The sequence below is a fragment of the Chelonia mydas genome, chromosome 6 (genome assembly GCF_015237465.2).
Source record: "Chelonia mydas isolate rCheMyd1 chromosome 6, rCheMyd1.pri.v2, whole genome shotgun sequence".
Classification (NCBI taxonomy): domain Eukaryota; kingdom Metazoa; phylum Chordata; order Testudines; family Cheloniidae; genus Chelonia; species Chelonia mydas.
Window position 1 is genome coordinate 46,003,705 of NC_051246.2, and position 14,761 is coordinate 46,018,465.

At 41.4% G+C, this 14,761-nt stretch overlaps 1 protein-coding gene across 3 annotated transcripts in view; it reads left to right on the forward strand.

The window, feature by feature from the left end:
- The first annotated feature begins 745 nt into the window (after window positions 1–745).
- The window catches only part of LGR4 (leucine rich repeat containing G protein-coupled receptor 4), a 119,580-nt gene continuing 105,564 nt past the window's right edge, over window positions 746–14,761 (forward strand). Inside the window, exon 1 of one of the 3 annotated variants that reach the window (XM_027830103.3) lies at window positions 746–1,587. In XM_027830103.3, coding sequence (XP_027685904.1) covers window positions 1,403–1,587 — 185 coding nt within the window. In that variant the 5' untranslated portion in view covers window positions 746–1,402. Of the gene's footprint in view, window positions 1,588–9,343; window positions 13,063–14,761 lie in introns of those variants that run through there. The other 2 variants (XM_007067917.4, XM_043549574.1) reach the window with 2 other exon arrangements.

Genomic DNA, 14,761 nt, shown 5'->3' on the forward strand with positions numbered 1-14,761 from the left:
TCCCAATGACACCAGTACCTTAACATTTAAAAGGACACCATAAGCTTAAAATACAGTCAATTAAAAAAGAAGAGTTCAAAGTAGTTTTGGGTATTAAACCTGCCCCTGAAACTCCCTGCCAATTTTTCTGTGGTTTTATGATGACATTTCCATATTAAAGCAAATATTTTATCCTGTTGCCCTATGAAAGACCCACACAAATAATAAAATGAGTATTTATACAGGGGAAAATTAATGGGATTGCTCATGGAAGTAAAGTTAGGCCTGGATCGTACACAGGAGGGCTTACTGAGGTAAGTAAGTGTTTGGAGGAGTGGGCTTCAGGTGGTACAGGACTCATGCATGGTTTTTGAACAAAAATTGAAAAAATCAGATTTAAAAACAGTTTTTGGTTTTAATAAAGTGCCTTGTCATGCAGGAAATGGAAACCGATGTTTAAAATATTAATTTTAATGTTTCCCTTTACCATAATTAAGATGACTCGAGTTTCTATGAATTCACTTCTGTTTCAGCGCACTCCTCGCAGCTTGCATTTTCCAGTCACCCCACCACCTTCACCTCTGCTGCCTTGGGTGCAACCTTGAATCACCAATTCAGCCAGCTCAGGGATTCCACTTGAACCACCACCTTGTCACTCATCTGTCGGGGTAACGCCCACCAAGTGCTCCACTTACCAAAGAGGCCAGGGCGCCCTTCGCCCGTTGGCTGCTGCTAGGCTCCTCTTTGCATATTAATCAGCCACAGATTTCTTCTGCACCAATGCGGGCGCCGGCTTCGCTCTCCGCAACACGCACCTAGTCGATTTGCATAGAGCAACCGCCGGAGCCCCGACACTGTGCAACCCTTAGAAGGGAAAAGGAGGCTGCGGAGCTGGACTGGTGTGTCTGGCTCCTGGCAAGCAGGGGAGTGGAGCAGGAGAGGCAGGCAGGAGCTAGAATGGCTGCACGGTTCACTTCCTAGGCATTGCAACACGGCACGGCAAGGCACGGCAGCAGTAGCAACAACAACAGGGAGAGCGCCACGGCGGAGGCAAAGCCCAGCGCACGTTACCTGCTAGCTTGAGATGAGCCCCGCAGAGGGAAGGGAGCTGCTGCCTTTCAATGGGGCGGGAGGGAGGAGGGAGAGACTCTGAAGTGCTGGCTCCCTGTGCACGGTGTTGAGGGGAAGCCAGAGGGGGAGAGAGGGCGAGACACGCCGCTTGCGCTGGGCACAGAGGTGGAGAGGGAGCTGCGGGAACAAGGACTCAGCTCAGCTCCGCGCGGGGCCAGGGCAGCCGGAGAGGCGCCTTGCCGCGGGCGCGGGGAGGACTCGTTCTGCAAAGGGCCCGAGCCGAAGCGTCCAGCCCGGGCAGTCTCGCCGCTCCCTGGAGCGAGACTCCCGCACGCACCGGAGGGGGCTCGCAATGCGGTGCCTGGCTCTGCTCGGCTTCTTCGCCTGGGGCTTCGGGAGCTCGGCTGGGCCCAGCGGCGGAGCTTCCCCTCCTCCTTGCCCGGCTTCCTGCAGCTGCGATGGGGACGGAGGAGTCGATTGCTCCGGCAGGGGGCTGACCGCCCTGCCTGAGGGACTCAGCGCCTTCACTCACGCCCTGTAAGTCCGGGGGACAAGCAGGGGCTTCGCCGCGGTGCGGCGGGGGGGGAGGGAAGAAGCTGGAGACTGGTGGGGGAGCTAGAAGGGGTCCCTCTTTGCCTCCAGACTTTCCCAAACAGGTTTCCCGGGTGGGTGCGTTGGCAGCATGGCCTGGGCAGATGCCTGCCCTACCTGTTAGTGTGGCAGGGTACAGAGACCGTCTGGGCACTTGGGGTTGGGCTAGGTTAATGCCAAGGGCTTTCAAAAACAAACAAACAAACTCGGGAATTTTTTTAAAAAAGACTTTTTTTTTTTAGAGCCCAGCCCGCCCTTCCGCCAGTCTTTTTGGTGATCTTAATTCCCCCTGGCCTTGCATCCCATTTGACAAGTAGGTGGGAGAAGGGTGGGCCGTACCTTATTACTACCTTATTCCGATGGAGGAAGCGGAGAGGAGATATCGTCTCTGTTTTAATCGAGCCCCTTCCCCCGAGAAATAGACCCCTCGTTGTGTCCGTGTTTTCTTGTCCTCATCCTACAGGCTTTTAGTATCTTGAGGCCGGGTATCCGCAGAGCTGGGTAAAAGTTGGACCTAGACACCTTTTTAGTGTGTGTCAAACAAACAGAACCCGAGACGGTGCTGGTTGGTGCATGCCCATTCCCAGTCAACAAGCAAAGACCATCAACTGAGCAAGGCAGAATCAATGAGACAATATTCTTGTGCTGCCAAATTTGGGCATGCTGGGTGAGGAAACACCTGGATTCAAGAATAATCAGTAAAAAAACAAAAACAAAAAACAAGAACAAACAAACAAAAAACCCCATTGATCCAGGCACTGTTACTGAGCAAATACTTTGATTTTGCAGGCTCTAAGGTCTCAGTACAGCAAACTCTGACCCTTCTGTCTGTCAAACCAGCCTTATGAAGTGGAGACCACATTATCTAAGAACAATAACAAATGAGCAGTGCTATGTACATTTAATTTTTTTTTACGTGGGAACTCTCTGTCTTCGGTGTTTCTAAAGTGTGTTTATCAACTTGGTATCTAAGCACCTGTGGCGTTCCCTTTGAATGTTTGAGTTGTAAGCATTTGGGGTTACAGAAGGATTTCCTAAAAAATTGTTGAAGAAATCCACAAGTCTGTTTGTATCAATCAAGAGCAGGAGATGGCTTTCCCCAGTTGGCATTTCCTAAGCAGGTTCATTTACTTACATTGCCTCTGCAAGGTCCAAAGCTGAAAAAGGAAACAACAAGAGATGTATAGACTTCAGGCAGTGAAGTGCGGATTAGGTATCTAGAATGGCAGGAGACCGACTACCTGCAGAATATGCCAAGTGAGAAGGCTGGAGGTGAGGGAGAAAAACAATCAATTGTTACATTTGAAAATGGAATTATGTAGCAGTATCATATTGCTCAAAGGAGCAGAGAAGTTCAAGGGTTAATGTTAATTGTTGTTCAGGTATGCAAGGCCAAGGAGGATTAGATGGTTTGCATACAAATGAGGAAAAAGAATACGATAATAGGTAAATGTTAAACATGAGGTAAATATAGCAGGTAACTACATTCCTGCCTTAATTCAGAATTCCACCTTAAAATATGGAAAGAGGTCAAGTATTTGTATCCTTTGCAACATCCTCATATTAATTCAGAGTGTATTTAACTAGCTAGCAAGTGAATTAGATGTGCTGCTCCCAGCAAAAGTTTTAAGCTCTTTTTTTCTGGAAGGTAAGTTAGGTAGTCCATCCATAAACAACACCATTCCTCTGCCAAAATACCATTTCAAGTCTGTAGTGGAGGTAGATGTTGTTAATTAAGCACAGTAAATGTTAATTTGTTCAAAATATTGCGTCTATAAGGTGGAACGAGAAAACTTTTATCTCTGATACAGCTTTATTTACTTGTTTTAATAGTCTCGTGAATTTGGCTAATCAGTTTCCTTTCATACTAAACCTTAGGTTGTCTCTTTGGATCGTTTCTTTAAAGTCCTGCATGAAAGTTGGCACTTTAGGCAAGATTTGCCAGTTGGCATCTGTGTTAAATATTCAGTAATTTTATTATAAACTTTTAATTGTACATTTCCCTTGTGTAGTGAGATGACTGAAGAGGGATTAGGAGCTTTCACTATGGTAGACTTTTGCTAATCCACAAACCTGTTAAGTTTCACAGTAAAACATACCAGGCTTATCCCATTTCTCAGCAAAGATTTAATAGCAGAGGGCTGTAGTGAGATTTTGTATTACTAAAGCTTCACTACTGTTGCAAAATGTATTACAGTGCACATTATAGGAAATTATGATGCATACTCATAAATCAATACTGAACTACACTTTGATGAAATTGTCTTTATTTTTCTGTGTGTTTTGGTTCATTTACTTTCTTATTCATGACTATGCAAAGAGTCTGCTGGTTCTTAGCATGAATTATCAGGGTTTCCCAGTACTTGTTCATCAGTTTCTACCTTAGCAAAAGATGTCCCATTTCTCTCATGTACCAGGTGTGCAGGTATTTTTATCATTTGGGTTGCTTAGAGCAGATTATTGAGCCTGAAATCTTATGAATCTTTTACTTGTTAGTTAGCAGGAAGTTGCATATTTCAGTGAATAAATATTATTTAGCAATTACTTTGTATTGTACAGTAAGACCGCAAAGTAGTACCATGTAATAGTGGGACTGGCTTTTTCCTTGCGTTTCTCTTGCAAAGGTAGTGTTTCTCATGATTAGAGCAGGGGACTGGAAGACAGGAGGACCAGGATCTCACCCTGCCACTGTTACTGTGCAGACGTGGGGTACGTCTACATGGCCTCAGATTATGGCGGCGTGAATAGCCTTGTGCAGCAAAGTACTGTGCTGTAACTCCCCCAATTGCTGCAGGCCAAACTAAAAGATTCCCACTTTGCGTTAACATTAGTGTAGTACTGTTTGAAGGAGGACTAAATGAATGTGAACTGTGAACATGTTAGTTTGCACCCGCAGTATCCACTTGGGGGAGTTATAGCGCAGCACTTTGATGCGCAGTGCTATTCACGCCCCAGTAGTGCGAACTGCAGGGCTATGTAGACATGCCCTAAGACTTGCTAATAAGCTCCCTGTGCCCTAGTTTCTCCATATGTAAAATGGGATCTTGCCAAACTTTGTAAAGTGCTTTAAGATTCTTGGGAGAAAGGTGCTTTGGGGTTACGATTATTAGGCTATCATCCCTGTATATCTGTGAGACTGCCTTTATTGTCCAGAAGTGGTTATAAGCCATTAAAACTAGAACCCACTATAGATATAGTTGCCAAACTCTTTCAGTTGTAACTCCCTGTTTTCGTATGCTGATAAGATTCCGGAAATTCACCTCTGGGGCTGACGTATTCCGTACTTGGTTTCTGTTTGAAGGTGGGATGTGATACATCCTGCAATGTGTGTTGGTGTTTGGGCAGTCTACGTCTGAGCAAAATCCTTTCAGCTCTGTTGTTCTGCAAGAGTTAAAAATGCTCCCCACGCGCATGCCAGTTATTGTCCTTGCTTTTGATTTTTTCAAACACAGAACTCAACAATGGCTGCTTTTTGAAACTTTGCATTTAAATAGTCTCCGTTTTGGAGCGTAGCTATTCCCAAGTTTTGGATATGGGGGGAAAGGCAGAATAATAGTTTTATAAGACATAGAAAATTCAGCACACTTGGTAAGCATCATCTTAGTCTGATATTCTATGAGTTCTAAACTTTCATTTAGAAACAAAATTAAGTTTGCATTTTTTGTTTTGTCCAAGAAACTGTCATTATGGTGTGCTGCTGCCTTATTAACCCAAGCTTGCAGAAAATGGTCTCTCTAGACAAACAATGGCCATATCCTTCACCTGCCCTGTACCCTGCAAGAACGTAAAGTCTTCCATTTCTTGATGTTGGAGAGGCAAGGTGGGAGGGGTGGTCCAATATCTTTTATTGGACCAACTTCTGTAGGTCTCTCTCCTCACCTACCCTGCCTCTCTGATATCGTGGGACCAACATTGTTAGAGCTACACTGCATTTCTTGATAACTTTTAACTGTGTAATCTTAATATTACATTCTATCTATATAAAAATATACTGATGTATTCCCTGATCTTCCATATCAGGTTAGCTTGACTAGAACCACAAGTGGATGTCCATTTGCATTCCTGTCTCTTCCTATTTCTGCTTGTACTGGTACCTTACAATGGTCAATTTGAGTAACCTAGACTGGATATTCCTCTTGGTATGTTTTGTTCACAGTTCATCCATTATTTTACTATACTTAATTATTATTGTACGACTCATAAAACTGTATTATTTTTCACAGAGTCTAATGGATTTATTGAGTCCCTTGCCATGGAGTGTCTACCGTCTAATTTTACGTATGACAAAATCAGTGAATGCCACACAGTGGTAGCGGTTGGGGATGAAGGAAGGAAGGACTGGGGTTTCAATGACAAGATCATCTAGTTACTTAGGCCTTGTCTACACTGCTGCTTTACAGCGCTGCAGATTTCTCTCGCAGGGGAGTGAAAAAACACCCTCCTGCGCACTGCAAGTTTCAGCACTGTGAAGTGGCAGTGTAGACAGTGCACCAGCCCTGGGAGCTACTCCCCTCGTCGGGGTGGTGGTGGTTGGTTTTTTTGTTTTGTTTTGTACAGCGCTGAGAGAGCTCTCTCCCAGCCCTGCACCGCGACCACACAACCATGTTAAAGTGCTGCCAGGGCATCGCTTTAACATTGCTAGTGAAGACATACTCTCAGTTATGGTATGAGCAGAGCAGGATGTTTCCATTAAACATATAATGATAGGGGTTTTTTTTTTTAAAAAAAAGAGGATAACTCATGGCTTTTGGGTGACATGGAAGTTTATTATTATTCTTGTTCTTGTTGTTGATGATGCATTTGAATGAGGAAGGCTGGTATTTTGATGAACAGGGATTTTTTTTTTTTGGATGATATTCCATGAACAAGGCAGCCTGGGGGGGAAAAATACAGAGAAGGGAGTGGAGTAGAAGTATATGAACAGAGGGGATTAGAGTAGATGAGGTGCGGGTGAATCCAGTGGGTATCAGGAGGAACAAGAGAGGAGAGAGACTGTTGATACAGTTACTGTAGGGAGCCATTTTTTGGGTAAAATTTAGTTGGGTCCCGAAGTCAGAATTATACAATCAGCTACATGTTTTTTTCCTGATCATAGGCTTTGTGGCTTTGCTTTGTTGCAAAATAACTGTTATCTAGCAAGTTGATTATGCCAAAGCAGAAATGTTAAGATGAAAGCTAATGAGGAGGATCTGGATGACCTTGTAAACTGGAGTAATAGTAATAGGATGAAATTTAATAGTGAGAAGTGCAAGGTCATGCATTTAGGGATTAATAACAAGAATTTTAGTAATAAGGTGGGGACGCATCAATTAGAAGTAAGGGAGGAGGAGAAGGACCTTGGAGTATTGGTTGACCACAGGATGACTATGAGCCGCCAATGTGATATGGCGGTGAAAAAAGCTAATGCGGTCTTGGGATGCATCAGGTGAGGTATTTCCAGTAGAGATAAGGAGGTGTTAGTACCGTTATACAAGGCACTGGTGAGACCTCACCTGGAATACTGTGTGCAGTTCTGGTCTGTCATGTTTAAGAAGGATTAATTCAAACTGGAACAGGTATAGAGAAGGGCTACTAGGGTGATCCGAGGAATGGAAAAGCTGTCTTATGAAAGGAGACTCAAGGAGCTTGGCTTGTTTAGCCTAACCAAAAGAAGGTTGAGGGGAGATATGATTGCTCTCCATAAATATATCAGAGGGATAGATACCAGAGAGGGAGAGAAATTATTTAAGCTCAGTACCAATGTGGACACAAGAACAAATGGATATAAAGTGGCCATCGGGAAGTTTAGACTTGAAATTAGACGAAGGTTTCTAACCATCAGAGGAGTGAAGTTTTGGAATAGCCTTCCAAGGGAAGCAGTTGGGGGCAAAAGACCTATCTGGCTTCAAGATTAAACTCGATAAGTTTATGGAGGAGATGGTATGATGGGATAACATGATTTTGGCAATTAATTGATCTTTAATTATTCATGGTAAATAGGCCCGATGGAATGTTAGATGGAGTGGGATCGGAGTTACTACAGAGAATTCATTCCTGGGTATCTGGCTGGTGAATCTTGCCCACATGCTCAGGGTTCAGCTGATCGCCGTATTTGGGGTTGGGAAGGAATTTTCCTCTAGGGCAGATTGGAAGAGGCCCTGGGAGTTTTTCGTCCTTCCTCTATAGCATGGGGCACGGGTCACTTGCTGGATGATTCTCTGCACCTTGACGTCTTTAAACCATGATCTGAGGACTTCAATAGTTCAGACATAGGTGAGAGGTTTATTGCAGGAGTGGATGGGTGAGATTCTGTGGCCTGCATTGTGCAGGACGTCAGACTAGAGGATCATAATGGTCCCTTCTGACCTTAATATCTATTAATCTATCTATGAGGTTTTGTTGTTTTTTTTTAAATTGATGCAATGTGTTCTTGTTCTTTGACGTGATCTTACTCAGTGGTGTAGTGGTAACCAAAGAAGTGGATAAACTAACCTAAACTTAACTCCATATTCCCCAAATGAGAAATGGATAAACTGAGTTTACCCTGCACTACACTACTGATCTTTTGGATGTTGTCAATGACCTGGCAATATGTTATGTAAGAGAAAATATTCTCTCTGTGGTCAAAGCAAGTTACGCTGAGGGCATCTTTTATATTTCTACTGGTATTCCTTAACCCCAAATACTATACTTTCAAGTCTAATCCTGGTGCAAGTCTAGAGTGGAGACACATTGACTGAGATTTTTCAGAAATGATTAGTGGTCTTTGGGAACTTGGATATGTGAATACCCCACTTCAGACACTTTAAATAGGTCTGATATGTTCACAGGGTGGGTGTTTGATATCTCCTGAAAATCAGGCTCTTTTCGGTGACTCAGTTGGCTTCTGAAATCACTAGTTATTTTTTTTAAAAAATCCCAGCCCATTTAAATAATAAAATATAGTATTTAATTAGTGTCTTAAAAAATGAAAAGTATATTACCTATGCATAAATATAATCCTTATTCTTGCCAGTGATTGTTAGGGTACATAGCATTATGTTCCAAGATTTGCCGAAAAATTTTGAAAGCTTAAAATTGCAAGTAATCCACTCCCTTTACTTCCCAAGAACTTCTTTCAAACAAAATTATTTCCTGACCGTGTTTGCAATTTTGGGGGGATTGGTTACTTTGCTTTAATTTTACTGTTTTTCAAATTTTTGTGTGTATGTTTTCAAGACCATAGGCATTCTAGTGTTCACATGATTCGGCACAATCTTGATGTAATCAATAGGCAGATCATGGGCCAAATCCAGAACTCCAAACACCTTTGAATGGACTGTGAAATCTTTTTATTTACTTATTATTATCATTATTGTTGTTGCAATGTGAAAAATGTTTCTCTGGAGTCTGGACCTTGGGTATATCTTGACCAAGAAATTTGGACAAAAAATAAATGACTTCCCCATTTCACGTTTGTTTGCATTGGTTTTTATTCTCTACTCTCCTCCCTGCATGGAGAAAAAACACAATTGCTGCCTAATTTTGTTTTAAATGCTCTCTATTCTTACTGTGCATATTTGCTTAGTCTTCCCTTTCTCCCAAATCCATCACTTCACAAAAAAAAAAAAAATGTTGTTGTTTTTTTCTAGTAGACTTTCAAAAAGGAAATATTAATTTTGCTATTTGCCAAAATCAGGTTAAATGGCTTTTAAAAACAATCCGTTTCAATGCTGTATTTTCTACAGTTGTTCTGCAGCTTCACAAAATCAAAAAAAAATTTTTTTAAATGAGCAAGGTCTAGCTATTTGATAATTGGTGTCTCTGCATTTGTAATGTTATTGTACCCATCTCGAAGAAGGTGTTGCACCTGAATCTGGTCCAACTGGGCTTTTTCGGCTAAATTACTATAATCCTCCTGAATATATATAATCACTTGACTGGTCCTGCTGGATCCAACAAAACTTGTGTGTTTTTATAACTGAATGTCTTTTTTTTTTTTTCCCCCTCTCCCCTCCTTCCCTCCCATCTGGAAGTTTTATGTAGCATTTTGCTTAAACCAATGGTAGGTAGCATGTACAAGGCATTGCCTTGTAACTGATCCATAACATTACTGTTACATTAGAATGGTGAGGAGCCGGCTTAGGTGCAATGAACATTGTCTAACAGAGGGAATATGTTGAAAAGCGAGGATGGCCAGGCATGATCTTCAGTTTGGAAAATGTAGGATAATTATTTTCCTGAGATAGAAAAGCCTTATCTCATTAGAGGTTTGAAGGCTTTGCAGTTTAATTTTTCACTTGCCTGTGCCACATACTGTGATAAGTGATAAAGTCCACTTTTATTCATATAGTAAAGACTCATTTTTTTTTCTTTAAAAGGGGCATGTCTGGAAGCCTTCTTTCTTTTTTTTTTTTTTTTTAAGGCTTTTTTAAAGAAAAAGACAGACCACACACATAACAAATAATTTTGACAACAATAAAAACACAATTTTGCTTTAAAAAGAAATATTTTCATCTCCCCACCTTCAGCGTTCTAGCATTGTTTTAATGGATGAGAACCAAGACTGAAACTGAAATGAAACTGACTAATCTATTTTTCATTATTCATTAACAAAAATTAAAAACAGCATAAACAGCGAAGCGTTAAAAGGACTGTAAAAATAAAACGAAACAAAACCCTGTCAGAATACATCTTGATCTGCTACCACGGAGCTCTGCACCCATGCAGAGTATAAGACTCTTCGTGGGTCTGGGCTGGCTAATAACACTGGAGTGGATACATCAGCCCAGATCCTGCAACTGGATCCAGGTGAGCTGATCCTTGTAGCTGTGGAGAGTGACACTGAATTCAGTGAGGGTCTCTCAAGCTGATCTGGTTGCAAGATTGGGGCATTTAAAGTATAGAATTTTTCATGTGTCTTCTTTCTTCTGTAAGAAATATGAAGTCCTAGGTATTACATGAGAAGGTAGAGATTTTTTTATTATTCTTAGGTGTTAAGGGAAAAAAGTGTAAAATGTGAAATTGACAATAGAACTCTTGTGTGCCTCTCCTTCTTCCCAAAAATCAATGCCCTACCACAGTGTCTAATTTGTCAGGCACTTGACACTTATTTTTGCACCTTGAGCTCATTATTGTCGGCCATATGTCATTTCTTGTTTGATGCTGACTAGCAGAGGCTCAGAACCGTGACTTCAGGGAGCATGGAAATCAGTTTGCTGTGTGAAAAATTTCAGGACGTTAATTTAAAACAAGTGTGTACTGGTAAATCATTCCCTTTAACCCTTGATAGGCTTTTACTAGTAAATATGTGTTTAACATGAAAAATACTGGAGTATGCAATTCAGGCATTCAAAAAAACATTCATGAGACACTTCCCGTGTTTTTTATATGAACACAGAGAAAGTTACTGGCCTAGATTCCAGAAGGGCAAAGCATTCTTACCTCCTTGTAAGGTGAAGGAGAGCTACTGTGTTCTTGGTCCCTTGGGAAATCAGACTGAGTGTTTCTAGCCTTCATCAGTGAAGATTGCCTTCTTACTGGGAACCAAATGTAAGCTGGTGCAGTATTTGTATTGTGGAGGGTCTTCAGACAGCTCCAGTGCCCCTGCTGCTGCTCATAGTTTTCCAAAGCCTCAACAGAGTGAAATTAGCAAGACTGAGCAGCTTTCACCTTGCCCTCTGAACTCTGAAAGCAGCGGTGAAACTGTCAAAAATCATGTCAATTCTATGCTGCTGCCACCTGGAAAAAGCTCGGATATTGGATTTGTTCATAGACAAGATAAAGAACCTGAAAGAGGCTGTAGGAGGGCTAGAATAGCAGAAACATTTTCTCCTTCATCACCCTTGCTGTGGGGGAGGTGTAGGGAGAGGGAGGCTAGAGTATCCAGACAGTCTTTCTACACCCAGGAGGCTGGGCTGACAGAAGGAGGAGACAGAAAACTCCTTCTCTCTCCTGGAAGTTAGAGAAGAGGTGAGCTCCAAACTTAAGACACCTATTAGCAGAAGGCTGGTATAAGAGAGAGACCCCAATTTGAGTTTAAGGGGCAGCACGTTTCTAGAAATCCCAGCAACCTCCCCAGCATCTGGGCTGGGCACTTCATCTGCCTCTGGACACTGTCTCTGAACCTTGCGGGTGAAGCCTGCCTACCCTCATCTTTCATATCTGCCTCTTGGCATGCTTGGTCCTCTCCCCCCCCCCCCCCCCCCCCCCAACAAAAACCAACAACCCTGCTGCTATTTACTAATGAGAAGTTCTCAATCTGTGATCTGTAGAAGGGTATCTGGTCCCATGAAGTTGGCTCTTCATTATTTCCAGCTGCTAAATTGCATTACAAGTCAGCTAAAAATGGATTAAATGCTTTCCTAATCTCTCTCCTATTGGTATGTAAGCAATTGCTTTAGCTGCCACTGGATTCTATGTCACCGTGAATGAGAGAGGAAGGTTGTCCATACAATTTTGAATGGGAGGGAAGGTTGTCCCTGTCACGATCTAGTGTTGTCCTCATTCTGGAAATGTTTGAGAATGCATGTTACAGGACTTGATCCGGCTCCCATTGAAGTAAATGGCTAAACTCCTGTTGCTGGTGCAATATCAAGCTTGTGTAGAATGTCCTGTAGTTAACTGCATACGTTAGTGCCTGGTGAGACTAATGCTGAGATGGCTGGTGTGCTTGGCAGAAGAAGTGACCTGATTTTTCAGAGGTGCTGAGCTACTGTTACTCCTGTTGACTTTCATGTCAGACACCTCCAAACTTATAATGATTTTACATTGTATTGCTAATGCTCATTATTACAACTGAAAGATTGGAAAATAAAATGTTTCTGTATTTGTTTGTTTACTGTATGCATGTGACAATAATTTGTGTGTGTAGTCCATCAATATTCCCTATTGTATATAAGGGTCTTTTGTGCAGACTAATGACAACATTATATACTGGGGCATAGCAATATTATAACATATGCTTAAAAAAACAAAAAGGAGTTGTTTCTGAACAGCTTATGGTGTCGGCATATTTTCTCCAATTGGCTGGAGTATGACATCTGTGAAAGAACTTACTTTTACTTAAAAAAAAAAAAAAAAAAAAAAAAATCACTTGATATTGTTTTTGTCAATCTCATGCCTCTGGTATTTTGTATTTGTCTACTTGGAATTATAGATAAGTCATATTTTTTCTTAGTTGTGTCATTGTCCTATATCTGCACACTGATATGGTGTCCTGGGGCTTAGTAAAACCACAAAAAGTCAGTTGAGCTTTGAAAATGAAACCAACCCATTAAAGGAGTGTTTTGTTCAATGCATTTTGGCTGTTGAGAAAACATTAGTTGAAACATAGAGTGACACATTTGAAATATTGTGGACTCCATGTAATGACAGAGATAAAGTGAAACTGCTTTTTTTTTTTTTTTTTTTTTTTTGGGACTTCTACTTGAGGAAACTTATGTTAATGAGGACATCTGAAAAGTAAGGTATATTATACTGAGAGATTGGAGCAGTGTATTATGCACAGTTAAAAATATGAACTTGTCGTTTCATTGCACTTAACTGATGGAATGCAGTTTTTGATACAACTAGATAGAAGTATTTTAGTATAACATGGCATAACAATTGTGGAAGCTTGATGCTTTAATATGTAGCGAGATGAATTTTGTAATTCAGATCTTGTCTGTATTTTAATGGTGAGGGTGAAATGCTATTGAAGTGCTGCACTGGAGTAGTCTTTCAGTCTTTGCCCTGTCCTAAATTACTGTGTACTGTTAATCATCTGCTGTGTACACCCATCTCTGGAGTCGTATCTGTAAAGTGCTTTGGGATCCTTCAACATGGCATTCTGTCAATATAAATGTGGTATGGATTTACAAACAGTAAGACCATCTATGTGGGATCATCATCAGGTTACATCAGTCTGTCAACTTGTGCCTCACCCTCTCCCTTACAGACTCCAAGAAGGTCCTCAAGGCCTCAAAAATCCCCCACTTAAAAAGTCTCTGACTTGCAGCAACTCCTTCCTCTTATAAAATAGGAGCCAGTCAGTCCCACATTCTGAACTCTCCCGAGGAGAAAAATAGGTGTGATGTATTTTTTTGTTTTGAAGCTCTCCAAAGTTGGACAAATGACTGAGAAAGAACTAAGTTTCAGGAAGTGTTTGATAAGGACAGAAATCAGTGGTTATAACTACATTAATAATGACGTCTGTAGGATCTACTAGTTCTAAGCAGACTCCAGTCATTTGTTGGTTTTGAGAATTGAGCTGTAAGATTTCGGCGTCGTGAAGGTTAGTTTCCATTTTGAAACCACTACTTTGCATCATCTGACTTGAAGTTTAAAATACTTGGGACTCGATCCTATCTTCAGGTACTACATGTAAGTAAAGTGCTACAAGTCTTGTGGAATTTCACCTTTTTAAATTAGTAATTGGTTCCTACGTGTTGTGTATATAAAAATGCAGGGGAAGGCTCACGCCATGAGACCCAGCATAGGGCTGAGCACTGCCTGGGAGGCACAGGGCACTAGCAATAACAGGGTTGTGTCTTTGTGGTGTTTACAGCACTTGCTAGCTTGTACATTTTTGTTTGTTTGTTTTAATTTTGTGCTTTTTCCCCATGAAGACAAGCCCAAAGGTGAGGCTGCAGTTGCTAAGCACCTTCTGGGAGGGCTTATTGCCTTGAAGGATCAGGCCGTAAAGAATGAAACAGCTGTACACTGTGTTCCTATGGCTTTTCAGCTAAGCTTTCCCTTTTAAAATATCTTATTTTAAAAACTGAATAACCTAACAATAGAAAAACAATGAGCCTGCTGAATGTCTCCCCATAAAACTTCAAGAAATTGTGTTCTGACTTCTAAATAATACATAAATGGTACTGAATCATAAAACATTGTGTGACCTCAGAGCTACTCAGCTTAATTTAGTTTAATTTAATAATACTGCCAAACCTGTTTAATTTAGCTTAATTGAATAATGCTGCAAATGGAGTTGTGCATTTTATAACCTCGTTCTGTGAAAATGTTTTTTGTTGAAGAATTTTCCCATTACTTTCTTGACATCTGCATGGTTACACATGAATAGCATGACCCAGTCCCTCAGCAGGGAGACTAATGTGGCTCTGCTTTCGATAGCCCTGTTACTGACAAAGAAAACATATGGAATATTTCATTCCTGTCT